The sequence below is a fragment of the Drosophila albomicans genome, chromosome 2L (assembly GCF_009650485.2).
Source record: "Drosophila albomicans strain 15112-1751.03 chromosome 2L, ASM965048v2, whole genome shotgun sequence".
NCBI classification, from domain to species: domain Eukaryota; kingdom Metazoa; phylum Arthropoda; class Insecta; order Diptera; family Drosophilidae; genus Drosophila; species Drosophila albomicans.
In genome coordinates this window covers 734724-753802 of record NC_047628.2, presented here as the reverse complement: position 1 = coordinate 753802, position 19079 = coordinate 734724, and the positions used below count along the sequence as shown (strand labels likewise).

Genomic DNA, 19079 nt, shown 5'->3' with positions numbered 1-19079 from the left:
CGCTTTTGTCCATACATCTACTCGTATACCTTGTTTACCTAGCTGTCTTTCTAACTGTCTGGTCCTGTCTATCCATTTGACTGACATTACTTTGTCATTAATTTTCGTTGGTCGCACTTAACACACGTGCACCATACATTCATAGCTCAAATGTCCGACGTACCCAGCATCCCTTGTCTACTATCTAAAAATGAAAGTGGGATATAATGACGTAAGTAGCGCTACATAAATAGAATTTAGACTACTCTTTTTTTCTTCTCACTCAGTCTTCCATTGTGCCTCTTTTTCTCCGTCTATGAGTTTATGTTTTCCCCTTACTTGGCTAACTCTACTATTTTCCACATTTTTTTAACACCCAGTCGCAGTCTAATGCCATTTAACTGCTGTAAGTGGCCAAGGGCTTAGCTGTAGTAAACTGTTTTCGGTTTGCAGCTCGTATTCACTCTTATCACTTGTCTAACTCTTATGGCTTCACATTCAATCTAACCCGTCAACTTTTTGCATTTACATTTTCTTCATTTTCTTTCAACCAGGTTTATTTAAGTTTTTATACTCGCTACTCGTAGGGTAGAAGGGCATGTTAACTTTGTGACTCCAGCGTGAAGTATATATTATTGATCAGAGCTAACAGCCGAGACGGTATAATCATGTCCGTCTTTCTGTCTGTCCACCCAGTCGGTATAAGCATCTATATTTCAGAGACTATAAGAAATAGAGATAGAATTTTAGACAAAAGCAATTGTTTAAGTTATTAAAGAAATAGTTTTGTATGGGCAAAAACACCTTCTATGTATGTATTGTATGTATGCGTATACGTACATATATACATGCTCGTCTATATTAGTATCTGTATGCATAAAAGGTTCATAAGCAATGCGATAGCTCTGGTGGTATAGTGCAAGCCGAGCATGTTGTGGTGCTCGGGTTCGAGCCCGCTCGGAAAACAAACTTTTTTTTTTTTAACCACCCTGTCGGTGGTGCTCGAGTTCAAATCCCGATCGAGAATATATGCATATTTCTTTTTAATATAATATTTTGAGATTATTACCGCAATATTTTGCTTTTATTTAAAATGGGTAGCGGGTATCTCACACTCGAGTACAGTCGAATGTAGCTTTTTTACTTGTTTTTATGATATCTTTCGGATAGATTTCAATTAGTTTAGTAGTATCGCACAGTTTGTCCTATACTTGAGCATGAACCTTTTTTCTGGAATCCGCCATATAGGGTTTATCAAGTCCGGATTGAGTCTGGGCAGAAACAATTTCTGATTTTGTATCTTCGCAGTTCTAAATTGGGTTCCTAATATTTGATTACCACTTCATATTAGGTTAGCTTAGTAGACTAATTGTACTGAACCAATTTTCTCTGCGTATTAATCATATCGATAAACAGCACTATATTTAGTGATTCTTAATTTTATCCATTTCAGTTGATAGCAGAGTACTCACCGCAATACTTGACGTCCACTCGTACGCCTTAGTCATTAACACGCCCTCAACAACCAAGCAACCTAGAACGTAGCCAAGCAAGCAAACAAATATCTGCAGCATACATACAAACTGACAAAAAGGGAGACAGTCACTCAATCTGAGGGCCAAACTGACTATATTCTAGAAAGCAGGAAAAATAGAGGCACACGTAAAAATATGGTTGCAAAGTTAGATGGGAATAGAAGGGCGGAGGCCTGCCTGAGACTGACTACAAACAATTCGACAACAGTACTAATAGCAAAACATATTTACTATGCATTACAATAAATCCACTCGAAAAGTGGGCGAAGCAAACCGGCATCCAACACAAGTGAAGTATTCACAAAGGCATTTGGGAAATTTCAAGTGGAAAGAGTGGGCTCGGAACTAAATAAAACAATTTTTCCTTCGATACTGCCTCATTTTGTACAAAAGGCTTTCATGTCACTCCCAACAAACTCTTGAACACGCAAGTCAACAATTTACTATATGAAGAGCACTGCACACTTCGGCAAATTGACAACAGAAGAAAATATATTAATATACGATTTACGTATCTCTTATAACTATAACTCACAAAAACAATGTTACATTTGCGAATAGAAAATTTGTTATTTACCAAAAAAAAAAATAAAAAAACTAAGGATGAAATTGAAAGTTACCTTAATTACGAAAATATAAGTCGGTCAGGTACTTTGACTTACCTACGAAATTAATCAAAGCAGGAATAGTTACCGAATTAAGCTGTTAGAACATTGAATATTCGGCTGGCCGTCCTTTTTAAAATCAATTTGTCGCTGTGACTGCCATTTTTGGGTTTTTTGTTAACCATTCCCCCACTTCACCTCAAGTGAAACGAAATGTACATTGACATCGTTCTCCGTGGTTAATGGAGTTGCTGTCGTTGTCGTTGCTCAACATTAAAATTAATTACCACAAATGGACAAGAGTAATTAAGGGCGTTTCTTTGCCAACCAAGTTTCGATTACCTCTATATACTTTTATATATAGCTTACATATCCATGAATTTGTCTACTTATATTAATGTGAATTCCAGGCTGTTACGAGTATATATTATATATAGTACATACATACGGTTGTTCCCGGACTAACTCTAGTAACTGGTATATCAATGACATACATAAGTGCATCCAAATTGTGAGATACCCGCTACCCATTTTGAATAAAAGCAAAATATTGCGGTATTATTTTCAAATTATAACAAAAATACTAAAAATATACCAAAATGTATATTTGTTATATCGATATAGTACCACACATATACCACATATGCCAAAGCAACTAGGACCCCTAGTAAGTAGGCATTTTTGCCCATACGAAAGTATATCTTTAATAACTTACACAAATTTTATCTAGCTTTAAAATTACGCTTGTTACTCGATTTTTTTTATTTGAGGGGTCGGAAGTGGGCGTGGAAAAAATTTGAAACAAACTTGATCCGCGTGGAAACATAACAAATGCTGTCAAAAAAGAAGTAGAGCTATGTATATATCTTATAGTCTCTGAGATCCAGTGTTTCATTCGCACGGACGGACAGACACACAGACAGACAGACAGACGGACATGGCTAGATCGTCTCGGCTGTTGATGCTGATGAAGAATATATATATTCTTTATAGGATCGGAGATGCTTCCTTCTACCTGTTACATACATTTCCTGTCGTCACAAAGTTATAGCGGGTATAAAAATGCCAAACTAATTGCTCCCACTAAATGATAATACGGTTTCTGATAAATTTTTAAAAGTTATAAACGCGTAATCAATTAGGTATATAATGCAACCATAAGATACTTTAATACACTTCGGAGAAAAAAGTTATGAATTAGGTTATCACGCTCAGTATGCGGCTAACTATTAGACTAACTCTCACGAGCTACTAGTATGTTCGGCAGTTCGGCGAGAAACAGACGTGCAATTTTCTGTCAACAGTTGAGCTTTATCCTAATGTGTGGGAGTGCGTACTACACATCTACTTAAATATTATATGCAGATTTTTAAATATTTTCTTTTTAGACTATAATTTGGAATTTCTTAAAAAAAAAAACAAAGAAATTTCTATAATTTATCCAAATATTATTCAACATTTGCATTGATATACATTATTATTATTAGACTGGCACAATCTTATACAGAACTCTCCATGAGAGTGCCGACTGTGTCTGTGGATATATTCTGGTGTGCCCGCGGCTACTTGCATAACTTGCAAACTATAAATAATAATGCTTCTGTTTATTGTTTTTGAATAGCAAACTCATATTTATATAATGTCTTCAAACACCGCAACACAGCACGAGACAAAAAAAAACTAACATTTATATTTAGGTATTGGCAATAAAGTGTCCAAACTACACTAATATACATATGGGTAATTCTCTGACGGATGACGCGATTATATATATTATATTATATTATTACTTAATTTAAATGATAGCAGATTCTGAGCTAATATGCCTGTTAGGTATTGTTTAGATATCTGCTAATCGATAACATTTATTTATCCGCATTGAAATGACGTTCGCAAAAACTATTACAAAAAAACAGATATCCGCTATCCATTTTGAATAAAGGCAAAAGTGCGGTATTATATTTCGGTAAAATATTTCTTAAATAACTTTTACAATTTACATCCGATAACAATCAAATTCTCAATCGTCTCATATTGTCTCGTCTGTTGACGCTGATCATGGGGATTGCTCTTTCTGCCTGTTGCATTACATACAACTGAGAAGCTAGAATTCATCCAGATAAATCATACTCACCAGGAACTAACAAACAGCCTCTGTAAATGTGAGGTAAAAAGATCATAGGCCACATTACCTAAACCTTTTTGCATTCCAGCTTTCATTTACTAAAGCCAAACTTAACACTGACAACTTGGTTCCGAATTATAACTGGTCCTTGGATTGCAATGCTTCATTGGCTCTAAAAATAAGAGTTGAAGGGAATATCCGCTATCACAAAGCAGCACGTGCTGCCACTAGAAGGCAACCCGTCAGAAATCTTTCAGCCAAAATCTTTTTCAAAAGCTAAACTAAAGGCAACAAATAAACAGCAGCATGAGGCTAATAAGGATTCAACCCAACTTTTTTGGTCTTGTCTGATGTTTCTTTGGCTTGCCCCAGCAAAATTATTGGTAATTTGATTTTATATGATATAACATTTGTAAAAATTTGATGCTTCACTTTTTTCTAGGTTGACAACTAGAGTCATTTAGAGTCGAACTAAAAATTCCTGTTTTTGCTCAAGGGGTAATTAAAGTCTTTGGCTCAGGGTTTAGAGGGATTTCAGTGTTATTGAAATGCCAAATTCATTTTAAATTTCACATAGCTTTTTCAATTCGTCATCGACAAATTCTTAAAAATTCAAGAATTAAAAAGAAATTATAAAAAGTAAGAAAGCTACAGTCGAGTGTGCTCGAGTGTGAGATACTCGCTACCCTCTTTGAATAAAAGTAAAATATTCCGGTATTATGTTCAAAATATACCGAAAATACTATATATTTGTTATATCAATATAGTACCACATTAAAAATATACCATAAACGGCACAATATACCAGATTGTCGGCCAAAGCAACTCAGACCCCTAGTAAGTAGTCGTTTTTGCCCATACAAAAGTATTTCTTTAATAACTTCCACAATTTTTATATGATCGCTTCCTTTATTTAATTTTTATTAATTTTTATCTAATCGCAATCAAATTTTCAGAAATCATAAATACTACAGTTATTATTTTATACACCAAATTTCGTGTATACACCACCGTTCTAGCTTTAAAATTACGCTTGTTATTCGATTTTTTTGATTTGCGGTCGAAAAAATGATGGCTCTATCTCTTATAGTCTCTGAGATCCAGTTTTTCATACGGACAGACGGACATGGCAAGATCGTCTCGGCTGTTGACGCTTATCAAGAATATAGGGTCAGAGATGCCTTCTTCTACCTGTTACATACGTTTCCTGCCGGCAAAAAGTTATAATACCCTTCTACCCTATGGGTAGCGGGTATAAATATACCTACAGAATCGATTTATCGTTGCACGATCTTTCGATGCTTTCAGCAGCATTACAGAATAAAAAGCTAATACTCTGCACCAACACAAAGTTGAAATGTCATTATGTTCACACGTAGACACGTACTTATCTTAATATCCCCTCGCAATGCCCAAAATCGAAATATCTTTAAAATTAAATATTTGCACTGAACATTGCGTTATTTTCGTTTTGACTTATACCTCAAAAAATAGTTAATATATTTTTTAACATTACGGACAAATGCAAATATATGTATATATGTACGTACACGTGCATTCACATGCATACATATGTAAATACATACACATGTATCTATGTGTGCAAAAACGCGTTATTGTTGCATTAAAGCGGCTAATAATTAATACCATTTATTAAAATTGCTTTTCGAATATCTTATAAGAATCTTTTCACAACCAAATTTCCAAGAACTGATAAGACTATTTAATTGGTTTAGTTGGTCAACCAAATGAGGCACGCTGCAGCAGCCGTTTGTCGCCATACAACATTATTTCTTTAATAACTTCGACAATTTTTATCTGGTCGCAACCAAATTTTCAGGAGTCACAAAGACTATAGTTCTTAATGTATATCCCAAAATTCGCGCTTTATTATTACGCTTGTTATTCGATTTTTGTTGATTTGCGGGGTGAAGTGGGCGTGACAAAAATTTGAAACAAACTTGATATGCTTGCAAACATATCAGATGCTTTCGAAAAAAATTATAGCTCTATCTTACTTAATTATATCTTCTTGGCTGATGACGTAGATAAAAAACATATACATTTTATGGAGTCGGATCAGTCTCCTTCTGCATCTTACATACATTTCCAGTAGGCACAAAGTTTTAACACCCTTCTACCATATGGGTAGCGGGTATAAAATTATTAATCATGGAACTTACCACGAGCAAAGTTGCCCGACTTTTTGTAGCCGTCCAATAAATTTGCCTTATCATTTTTATCTGAATTTTCTAGTAATCATTTCTGGCTGCTGTAATAAAAGAAATGAATATTGTTGGGTTAATCAACTTTCACATTATGGCTAACACCTTATAAATAGTAATGGAAAGATGGACAGTTAAATGTAATGGTAACCTAACAAGGCATTGAGCATTATTACTTAAGTTAGCCAATAACATTATTTAGGAGTATGTATGTACTTAAAAAATTTATATACACATATATGTACATTATTTATTATCTACAGTTATTGAACATATTTACAGATTTGAGTAGTAGGTGGCAACTTTGGTTGCAACCAGATAAAAATCTTACAAGTTATGAAAAACATATTATATAACAACTCTATGCACACTTTTAATTCTTTCATGCCATGACTCTTATAGGTGTTGAACGTCAACGAGTGCAGACGTGTATTTAATTCACTTTGTGCTCCGGAAGACAACCAAGTAAAAAGAAAAATAAAAAAAAAACAAAAAACCCCCATATCAATCAAATCAATCGGCGAAAAGACGCTTAGTGCGATGAAAAGTCGCAACTTACTTTTATTTTGTGTTTAAAACTAGTGCACTTTTGTAACTAATAATAACACAAAAAAAATCAACATAAAAAAAATAAGGTGATGAACCAAAGCGAACTTCGGTCGCAGCGCCAACATCAGCTAGACGAGCGTCGGCGCTCTATTAGCAATGCATACTTCACTTTCGTTTCGACAGATACAGGCGAAGCAACAAAAGCAAAAGCTTCTGCCGATCAACCGCGAGCGTTAAACCCAACACCGAAAAACGAACTCGAGCCTACTCTCAACGAAAGGGCGCGCTCTCTCTCTCCGTCTACGTTACCGACAGCGCAATGCGAGGTAAGCGATGAATGTGATTGCTCTGCCTCGCCCCAACTGTACACATGTCTCGCCACGGTTACTAGCACAGTGACGTCAGTAGCAACTGTAAATGCAATGACAACAACAACAACATCAACATCAGTTTCGTCTGTATGCCCGATACTGTCGATCGTTCTACCTGCTGTGTCAGCTGAGTTAGCAACTGTAGCCAGTGCGCTGGCAAACGCACCAAGTAAAAAGCAAGGTTCGACCATACAGACTGGCATGGATCGCTACGTAAACATTAAACGAAAACAAAGTCCTTAGGGTTCGAAAATGGGTAACGCCACAAAAATCAATCGGGCTTCCTCCAATCAAGGAACTGCGCAGAGCCCTAATACATCAGATAGATTTGAAATTTTAGCTGACATCTCCAACGAAATGCCTTCTACAGTCACGGATGTGGACAAGAGGAAAACGAAGCCGCCTCCGCTATATATCCGAGAGAAAAATTCTAACAACCTTGTGAACACAATAATCGATCTTGTTGGTAAAGATAGCTTCCACGCAATCCCCTTGACTAAAGGAGACATTCATGAAACAAAGGTCCAAGTAAAAAGCGAAGAAAACTTCAGAAAATTGACGGAGTTCATAAACGCCAAGAAAAAGAGCTACTATACTTATCAGCTGAAAAGTAGAAAAGGACTACAAGTGATCATAAAAGGCATCGAACCAGATGTTAACAATACTGAAGTAGAACAGGCACTAAAAGACAAAGGTTTCAACGTAAAAACCGTTATAAATATCCGCAATAGAAAGTGGAACTCGTCCCTGACTCCAAGGCCCTCAAGAAAAACGAAGTGCATCCCATCTATAAACTCCAGTTCCTACTGCACCGCAGAATTACAGTCGAAAAGCCGCACAAACGTAATGGCCCGGTCCAGTGCGCAAATTGCCAAGAATACGGATACACTAAATCTTACTGCACACTCCGCTCTGTATGCGTAGCTTGCGGAGGACTGCATACATCTGCTGAATGTAAAGCACAAAAGGACCCAACCACTAAAAAATGTAGTAACTGCGGAGGTAACCACACCGCAAACTACAGAGGCTGTCCAGTATACAAGGAGTTAAAAAGTCAGATCAACCATAAAGTCTTAACAACGCGATCACCATTAGTACCCTTCAAACTCACGCCTGAAGTTTTCTTTTCGTCAACAGCCTGGTCTTCACTCGGTAGTTCCAACGTAACTAAAAACGTAAGCTTTGCAAGCGTTATAAAATCGAATCAGGCGAGCCCTGCTTGCAATGACCAATCACCACCTACAGTCCCTTACCAACCCGTAGAGCACAAAGAATATAAAATGGAAACGATGATACTCAGACTGCAACAAAGCATGGAGAATTCATTGCTTTTATGCGAACAACCATGCAAAGTCTGATGACAAATCAAAATATTTTGATTCAGATGCTCCAAAACACACTATCAAAATAATCAATGGCTCCCCTACGCATTGCACTGTGGAATGCCAACGGCGTTCCACGGCACAAAATTGAGTTAGCACAACTCATGAATGACAATGAAATCGACGTAATGCTACGTGCAGAAACCCACCTTACCAACAAATACAATTGCAAATCCGAGGGTATTTGTTCTACAGTACAAATCATCCTGATGGAAAGGCCTATGGAGGCACTGGAATACTGATTAAAAACCGCATTAAACACCATTTCCACAATGCGTTTGCAACTAGCTATCTGCAAGCCACATCTATCATTCTACAGTTGGATTGTCACAATATAACACTAGCCGCGGTATACTGTCCTCCTCGCTTTACGATATCCGAAGCCCAATTTATTGACTATTTCAACTCGCTGGGCAACTACTTTATAGCAGCAGGAGACTATAACGCCAAGCACACGCATCGGGGATCTCGCCTCGTGTCCCCGAAAGGAAGACAGCTCTATCAAGCAATTGTAAAACCTAGCAACAAACTTGACTGCGTTTCCCCTGGTTCACCTACTCACAGGCCTAGTGATCCAAGAAAATTGCCAGACTTGATTGACTTCGCAGTTACAAAAAACATCCCACGTAATCTGATTAGCGCCTTTTCTCTCCCGGATCTATCGTCAGTCCAGTAACAAACCTGCCTAATATACGTTTGCAAACAAAAGTGGGCTTTCCTATTGCCGAACCAATTGTATTCCGAGTATGTGAAGTCATAAAAATTATAAAAGAGCAGCTACAACCACGAAAATCTCCGGGCTGCGATCTAATAACTCCAAAAATGCTTATTGAACTCCCACTGTGCTGTTGGTACTATATGCCAACTCTTCAACGCGATGACAAGAATCGGCTGCTTCCCGAATAGGTGGAAAAAGTCAATCATCATAATGATACCAAAGCCAGGAAAAGACCACACGATCACCTCCTCATACAGACCAATAAGCCTACTTTCGTGTCTATCAAAAACTTTGAGAAATGCCTTCTAACTCGTATCATACAATACTTAAGAAGACACAATATTATCCCAGCACATCAATTCGGTTTTCGCGAAAAACATGGAACTATCGAACAGGTAAACCGCATAACATCAGAAATTCGAACAGCATTCGAGAATAGGGAGTACTGCATTGCGGTATTTTTGGACGTCTCTCAAGCATTCGACAGAGTGTGGTTTGACGGCCTAATGCACAAAATCAAAATAATGCTCCCTAATAGCACACATAAACTCTTGAAGTCATATCTTTACAACAGGATATTTGTAGTGAGATGCAATACCGACATGTCAGCTGAACATTATATCGAAGCTGGTGTTCCTCAAGGCAGCGTTCTCGGGCCGACTTTATACCTACTCTACACTTCTGATATCCCTACGAGTAGACAACTGACTATGTCTACGTTTGCCGACGACACCGCGATTCTTAGCCGATCTAAATCTCCACAACAAGCTTCAGCGCAACTTGCGACCCATCTGGACGCTGTAGAGAAATGGCTCTCAGACTGGCGTATAAAAGTAAATGAGCTAAAATGTAAACACGTAACTTTTACCTTAAATAGACGAAATTGCCCCAACCTTACACTTCCACCGTGCTTCCTCGATCAGATGAAGTAACGTATCTTGGCGTACATCTCGACAGACGGCTAACCTGGCGCACGCACATTGAAGCTAAACGAACTCACCTAAGGCTGAAGGCAAACAGTCTGCATTGGCTTATAAACTCCCGCTCACCCCTTAGTCTGGATTACCAGGTCCTACGCTACAACTCCGTTTTGAAACCAATCTGGACTTATGGCTCTCAGTTGTGGGGGAGCGCCAGCAACAGCAACGTAGAAATCGTGCAGAGAGCCCAAGCAAAGATCCTGAGAACTATCACCGGGGCACCGTGGTACGTTCGGAGTGAAAACATTCAGCGAGACTTGAATATACTTCCCGTCCGAGATGAAATAGCACAACACATGGAAAACTACTACATCAAGCTGTCGAACCATCCAAATCACCTCGCTAGAGCACTAACATTAGTATGCAGCCGTTCCCGCCTTCGTCGTAACGACCGTCCCATCCAGCGACAATTACTAGGACCGCCTACCACAAATACAGTTTAAGAAACTGTTAGAATACTGTAGTATTTTTAAAATTTAAACAAAAGTATTTTAGAATTATTTTTATGAGTAATTCCCCTTATACAATAAGCATTTTTGGTATTTTTTCCGAATGCTGCTGCGAGTGCTTAGCGACTTAAATTAGTGATAGATATTGACAAGTATTACAATTCTTAAAAATAAGTGAGACAATGTTAAAAGTATAAAGTTGTGTTTGAAAATTGTGAAATGATTATTTCAAAAGGAAATGATGAAATTAATATTTCAGTACATATTTTTATGGAAACCAAATTCATTGATTGGTCTATTAGAGCGAAGCTCACTATCTTCTTCAAAATGAATCACCGAAAATGTCACTACCTTGTCATTACTAAATTGGTTACTGGGTTCACTGAGTTCCAAAGGTGGTGTACTGCAGGATTTCTTCGTAAGGACCAAGGGACTTAGAGTATAAAAAATCAAAATAAACGTTACTTGGGGCTCCTATTAATTATTTATTTCGTTAACTGCTTGGACTGTTGGTTGTAGATACATGCAGATACATCGACGAATACATACAAACGAAAGCATAGCTAGCAGGCGTTTTTAAAAACTTCCACAATTTTTATCTGATCGCAACCAAATTTTCACGAATGACAATTACTATAGTTGTTAGTGTATATACCAAAATTCTGCTCTACCTTCAAAATGGCTTGTTATTCGATTTATTTTGATTTGCAGGGGCGGGAGTGGGCTTGCCAAAATTTGAAACAATCTTAATCTGCGTGCAAACATAACGAATGCTGTCGAAAAAATTATAGCTCTATCCCTTATAGTCTCTGAGATCCAGTCTTTCATACGGACAAACGGACATGGCTAGAGTGTCTCGGCTGTTGACGCTTATCAAGAATATAGGGTCAGAGATGCCTTCTTCTACCTGTTACATATATTTCCTGCCGGCACAAAGTTATAATACCCTTCTATTCTATGGATAGTGGGTATAAAAAAACAAGTGCTGTCGAAAATTAATTTATAGCTGTATTTTTAATAGTCTCATACTTTTTATACGAACAGGCTGTCAGTCAAACGGAGATGGGTTTATCATCTGTGCTCTTCACATTGATCAAGTGTTAATATGTATATATACTGTATTCGGAGATATTGCAGATCTACTCTTTGAGTAAGACCAATTGGGCAAAAAAAGTGAAAAAACCAATAGGTGAGCCATATACATTCAAATTTTTGTACATCGTTGACTAAAGATTTTGTAAAATTTAATAATTCCTTAGTAAACCATTAAGGTTTAGCAAATCTAAGTGGAACAAGAACTGCATGGGAGTTTAAGGCAAAATACAAATCTTCATCTGATATATACTATACATATTTCAACACTAAAGTAAAACCAAAAACAACAATTATTAGACTCCGAAACCTTAGATGGGTATCTTCAGAAGAGGAAAATGGAGACGTTCTCGATGGGTCAATAGCAAAAAACAGATCAGGTGGTCTTCCCAGACAATTTGGTGTATCATTAATCTGGGACAATGATACACACGAAACACATATAAAAACATTAATTAGCGAGGGACGCAATCCAATATTAAAATAACCACGGTTAGCAGATCACGATCAAAATTCTTACTTTTAATTATAGAAAACAAAGCTGGAGGAATATACGAAAAGAAGATAAAACAAGTAAGAAAGTTACAGTCGAGTGTGCTCGACTGTGAGATACCCGCTACCCATTTTTAATAAAGGCAAAATATTGCGGTATTATTTTCAAAATATCCCGAAAATACTAAAAAAAAAAACTAAAAATATACCAAATGGAATGTTTGGTATATCGATATAGTACACCATTCAAAATATACCATAGACGGCACAATGTACCGGATTGTCGGTCAAAGCAACTAAGAGCCCTAGTAAGGCGTTTTTGCCCATACAAAAGTATTTCTTCAATAACTTCGACAATTTTTATCTGATCGCAACCAAATTTTCAGGAATCATAACTACTACTATATACTATTCGCAACTCTAGCTTTAAAATTACGCTTGTTATTAGATTTTTTTGATTTAAGGGGGCGGAAGTGGGCGTGGTAAATATTTGAAACAATCTTGATCTGCGTACAAATATAACAAATGTTATACAACAAAAATTATAGCTCTATCTCTTATAGTCTCTGATATCCAGTGTTTCATACGGACAGACGGACATGGTTAGATCGGCTGTTGATGCTGTTCAAGAATATATACACTTTATAGGGTCGGGATGCCTCGTTCTATCTGTTAAATACATTTCCTGCCGGCACAAAGTTATAAGACCCTTCTACCCTATGGGTAGCGGGTATAAATACTAAAACGTAATTTTACCTCCACCAGCACAATATCAGTAAGGTAAGCACCACCACCACAGTTTATGTGTCTGATCATTTTCGTATCCATAAGGAAATCGGTGATGCCTTGAGATTCTGCGTTTGACTCTTGAAATTATCATGGCGTATGACATACAATGTATGTTATGTAGAAGTGTGCCTCAACTCCCTCAGTTCGTTGTGCGTAAATGAATGAATTATGACTTTCACATATATAATTAATCGTAATTATTCCCCTATTTCCAAATTATCCTATTGCATTCACATAAAGATTATATTATATTCAAAACATCAACTTGGCACGACAGCGACCAATCGTAACAAACAAAAAGGTTCTGTTGCATTCAAATAAAGATCATATTCTAAACATAAAATCATCGCGGCGGCGACTAACGTCAAACAAAAAGATCCACTTCACGCCACTTAAAATTTTCTGGTGCAATTTGACGACTCAGGATTAAAACACATTACACATACATATGTATGTTAGCTCGCAATAAGAAATTTTTTGTTCAAACTCAACATATTGTAAAGTCAGTTTTTAAAGACACTTTCCTCAGACAAGACGCGTAGCCTGCTAAACTTGCAATACCAATAAAGTTCGTCTACAAGTTATTTAAAAATAAAATCGTTTAATTTTTTTTTAACCTTCGCGTTACGTGAAAACATAATTATTGCATTTGCTTTTCCCACAAGGTCATGGCAACAATATGCCGATTTCCCTGTTAACTTCAATATAATAAAATAATACTAATATATTTGCAATTACTGACAGTAAAATATTATTATACCCGCTACCTTTGTTTTTTTAACAGTTTTTTTTTTACATTTTTCAGATAACAATAGCATTTTATAAAATTAGACAAAATAAAAATTAAATTTATACAATTTTATTGTTATCTGAAAAATGTAAAAAAAAATTTTAAAGTTCAAACTTTATTTAAAAAGAGTTTTTAAATAGTATTTATTTGCAAAAAAGAATCACGACTTCATTTTAATATTTAAATGTAAAAGATAAAAATTAATGCGCAATTAGTTATTACTTCTGTCAGTAAGATAGAAGGGGAATGAAAAAATGTAAATCGCATTAAAAAAAAATACGGACATATGTATTCTCGAACGGGTATCGAACACAAACTATTGCAAACTATTAGCAGAACTAACGCAGTCCTTATACAGCCACAATTTAACTGCAAACATCTAAGACACGAGCAATTGTTGTCGTCATTATTTTCGAGACTTTCGTCTCGGCAAAACAAATTGACGTGCGCTAGCTGCTTGACTGCGAGGCAACTGCATGTTGCAAGACTTCACATGCCAATATAGGCGAGCATGTATGGTAGATACATACATAAATGCAACGCCATGCGCTTGCGCCTGCTCATCGTTCCGTATTCAATCTGCGACTGAACTGAGTGTGTGAGAGGAAGGTTAGTTGCAGCAGCATCAGTAAGGTAAAATATCCGGGCTGATTGTAAGAGATAGACACATAAGATCTCCAATTGTATATTGATATGCTTTTAAATTGAAGTGCTGATATTGGTCACAATTACATGCCACCAGATGACTTGCATATAACTGCGTCGCAGCCTCTACTGTTTAGGGTTGCATGATATTTTAAAAATATCGTATCAGTGATATATCGTTTTTCAAAAATATATCAAATTGATAAAAATATTTATCACCCAAAAATATCGATATATCAAGTATTTTTGATATTTAATTTTTATATATATATTTTTTTTTTTCATTAACCAAAATTTAACTCCAAATTATATATATGTATAATAAATACATAATTATTTTTTTTGTGTATATCTACATATTCATCTGCATAAAAACATATATAATCATTATTTTATTTCGCCTATTAAATCTCTTACACGGAATTCCCCAGAAAAACATTAGAACATTGTGAACCCTTGGCACAATTTCAGCGAAATACACACATGTCACTTTTTATGATTTAATTACCTTTGTACACTTTAGATATGCGTCCCGATGCCTGTTTTTAAGGTGAGACAGCAAGTTCGACGAGTTGCCGTTCGTTTTGACAATTTTCCTGCAAATGTTGCAGGTTGCAGAATGATTTTTAACTTCCGAAAAAAAACTTTTTGCCGCGACCAATTAGGAAATATCAAAAATATATAAAAAAAAAAATCGCGATATTCGATATATCAGGGGAAAAAATATCATGATATAAATATTTATTTTTATAAAAAAACATCGATATATTGATATTTTGATATATTATCAACAACCCTACTACTGTTTTTCATATCGTACTTCTATAACAGATCCTTAATGTACTGTATATGAGACAACGTGATTTCTTTCATTCTTGTCTAAATGTCTTGTCCATTTCAACTAAACTATCTGATGGATACGCTGTACAGCCATTTGCCATTTGATGCAAAAACAGATTCAAAACTATACTCTAAGGTCTGTATATTGATCAAAACGTCTCATCATAGTTAACACGATGTTGCTGCGAACATCAATTGTCAACGAATAGCGACCTTCTGTATGGCTGAAGGCAATTTTGCAAGCTTACAAGACTTGCGCTCCTTCTCTATAGCATCACATCAATGCGCAGCATGTATACCACTGATAGAGTACTATGTAGAAAAAGTTAACGCGTCTGTAACCATTGCTTCAGACTTGTCGGTCCACAGAATCTTTGGTTCAATCGCATTCTTGTTTTCATTTGCATTTGATTTAGTGCTCTCCTGATTGCTATATTCATATTTTTATATTTGAAGGCCTCCATTGACTTGACGGTGCAATATAAAACAAGTAAGAAAGCTACAGTCGAGTGTGCTCGACTGTGAGATACCCGCTACTCATTTTCAATAAAACCAAAATATTGCAGTAATATTCTCAAAACATACTAAAAAAAATCACAAAAATACTAAAAAAATATATCAAATGGTATATTTGCGTTTTTGCCCATCCATACAAAAGTATTTCTCTAATAACTTCGACAATTTGTATCTGATTAATTACTATACATTCACAAATTCAGTGCTCGATTTTCACTTGTACCAAGTGCAGCGTAACATCTGGTAAGCTCGCACTCCATCATATACAGGCCTCACAAGAATGCACAACTTTTGGATTTTTGGTCCGAAATTTACGATGGAATTGTTGGCGAGTGCTAGGCTTACAGATATAAAATTATTTATCAGGTTTGGAATTGTGTCGCCGAATTCAATCAGTGCACTGTGTTCTTCCAACTTCGTAAATATCTGTTGATCATGAGCACATGTGGGTTGTAGCGCCGCTACTATAGCACCAGTTTCCAATGCTTTTAACAAGCATAACTGCTTTTTTTCGTATTTTTCTTTTTTGCATTACTTCTATGCACTTCTTCTAAGTGCATCGCACTTATTTTGCTATTTGCTCTTCATAATTTCTCGCGAATGACTTTAATTATTGGATTTGTGTCCCTAACTTGCTCAATTCGCATTCCAAGTCGTGCCTGGACCAATAATATTTGAAGCATTCTCTATCAGGAAAGCTCTTGGTAGAAGTAGGTATAAATAACACATGTTGATTTGAATTTACTGTTTACTCGCAAGTGCTTACACGATTGGCACATTGTGTATGTTAATATTAATTCACTGCTAATACTCTATTTAGACCAATTGCATTTGCTTCAATGGTGCAAGTGTTTACACCAAAACTTCATCACGTGAACTGTTTTAAGATTTTAAAGTAACGAAACTCCCTTTTACACCATAATAAGCAACTCGCTCTACAGCGATCATATTCGTATACAAAGTGGTCAAATTCATCGTCTTGGTGATTTTCTTTAAGCTTTTTTTATGCCTCTGTCTCCTTCCTTTCATTTTTCAACTTTGGGGTTTTTTTTAAGAATTGCTCAGCAATTTAAAAATATTTAAAGGCGCCAAAATTAGCAATTGGAATAATCAGCTGATTTCCATCGCATGATCAATGGCTCCATTAGAAGTCCATCTCCTACACACAGTCGTTTATGAAATGATGCGGAGGATTGAACCTTAACGGAAATTTCTGTGATGCAGCCGCAACAACATTAAACACATTAATAACATTGCGATCATAAAGCGCTCTGGCGATAAAATAAAAATAATGGTCCCAAAATGTAAATGGATTGCAAATCATAATCATAATTCTAAAACGGAATGCACATTGTTTTTATGCAAGTATTCACTCACTGTGATGTAGTCAAAGATTTGATACGGAACTATTATTTGCAACATGCAATTTGTTTGATTGATATCATATGTGTTTATTGTATTTTGTTTTTATTAAAGTCTGCGCGTGCGATTTTTTATACCCGCTACCATCCTATATTATAACATTGTGCCGGCAGTAAATGTAAGTAACAGGCAGAAAGAGTTATCTCCGACCCTATAAAGTATATATATTCTTAATTAGTGTCGACAGCCGAGACGATCTAGCCATGTCCATCTGTCCGTTCATCTGTATGAACACTTAGATCTCAGAGACTATAAGAGCTATACTTTTACATAGCACTTGTTATGTTTGCACGCAGATCAAGTTTTTTAATTTATTACCACGCCCACTTCCGCCCCAGCGAATTGACAAAACTCAAATAACAAGCTTAATTTTAAAGCTAGAGTAGAATTCAGTCAGGTATAATTTTCACTCTATGGTATATTTTAAATGTATTACTATTTTTTTATTATTTTATTTATGTTAAACATGAAATTAAAACGTCGTGAAACGACATTATTTGAAGCAGAAATAGGCTTAACAGGTTTCTGGTCTATCTATTGCTGAAATAATCGTAAAATCAAGAGAAAGCAAGGAATTACCTTATTTTTTGGTAATGAGCGAACACACTTATAATAAGAAAGGCTTTAAGTTTTGGCATAATTATAATTATATTATTGTGAGAAAAATAAGGGATCTATTCAAGTGGCGAGTGTAAACAAGATAATTTATTATTTATTTAGTAGATCTTTTTATTTTGAAATTTTCAAGCATTCTAGATTATATTTGTTCTGAATATTATATTTGTTGTTATCATAGTATTATTTATTTTACCGTTATGGACCATTTATGTATATTTAATTATTATTTTTTTATTTGTAATTATTATTTTCCTGTTGATGCTTTGTTACAATTGAATTTAATTAGTAAGAGGGTGGCACACTAGACTCTCCCCAATGCACATCTACATAATTTTTAGGCTACTTCATATGTGTGTGTCTGTTTAATAAGCAATGGAAGGTCTGCACTCTTCTAAATGAACCGAGCAGGGTTACGACAGTTACATTAGCAGAGGAGAGCACAAGCCCATGCGCAGATTGCTTGCTTTTGTAGATGGCGAGCGGAAGCATAATGAAACATTTTTTTTGTTTATGTTGCGGGGATTTTTATGATGCGCCGTTATTATCTTCAAGTTCATAAATTATGAACAATTAAAATGTTTGAGGGTATCTTTCAGCACAGCGCAGATGATGCTGCATGTTAATCAAAAATGTTTGCATACGTAATAAACGGGAAGGGTAAAACTACCCTATGTCATAGTCATGAAAAGGAAAACTGGGGGTGGATTTGCTACGGCTGTCACTAACTTCACATCAAATTTATGTATTGATTGTTAAACACTCAAATATGCCTTATGTCTAAGCCACATATGGGCAATTCTCTGATGTCGAATGCGACATTTGTACGCATTCAAACTGAAAAAAAACATGTGCCAAGACATTATTTTAATTTTGTAAAAATTGAAACTTATAGCTCTGGGTTAGCACTATAATTGGTGCTAAGATGGATTTTGGGCAATTGTTCGTTTTCAAGAAAAT

At 35.9% G+C, this 19079-nt stretch overlaps 1 protein-coding gene across 4 annotated transcripts in view; it reads right to left on the bottom strand.

The window, feature by feature from the left end:
• LOC117565513 (protein madd-4) overlaps positions 1-19079 on the bottom strand; it is a 101267-nt gene that overhangs the window by 76923 nt on the left and 5265 nt on the right. For all 4 annotated transcript variants that reach the window (XR_007954431.1, XM_034244645.2, XM_034244644.2 and 1 more), the window contains exon 2: positions 6428-6516. Coding sequence is in view for 3 of the 4 variants with exons in the window: in XM_034244645.2 (XP_034100536.2) it covers positions 6428-6481 (54 nt within the window). In the remaining variant the exon portion in view is untranslated. The remainder of the gene's footprint in view (positions 1-6427; positions 6517-19079) is intronic.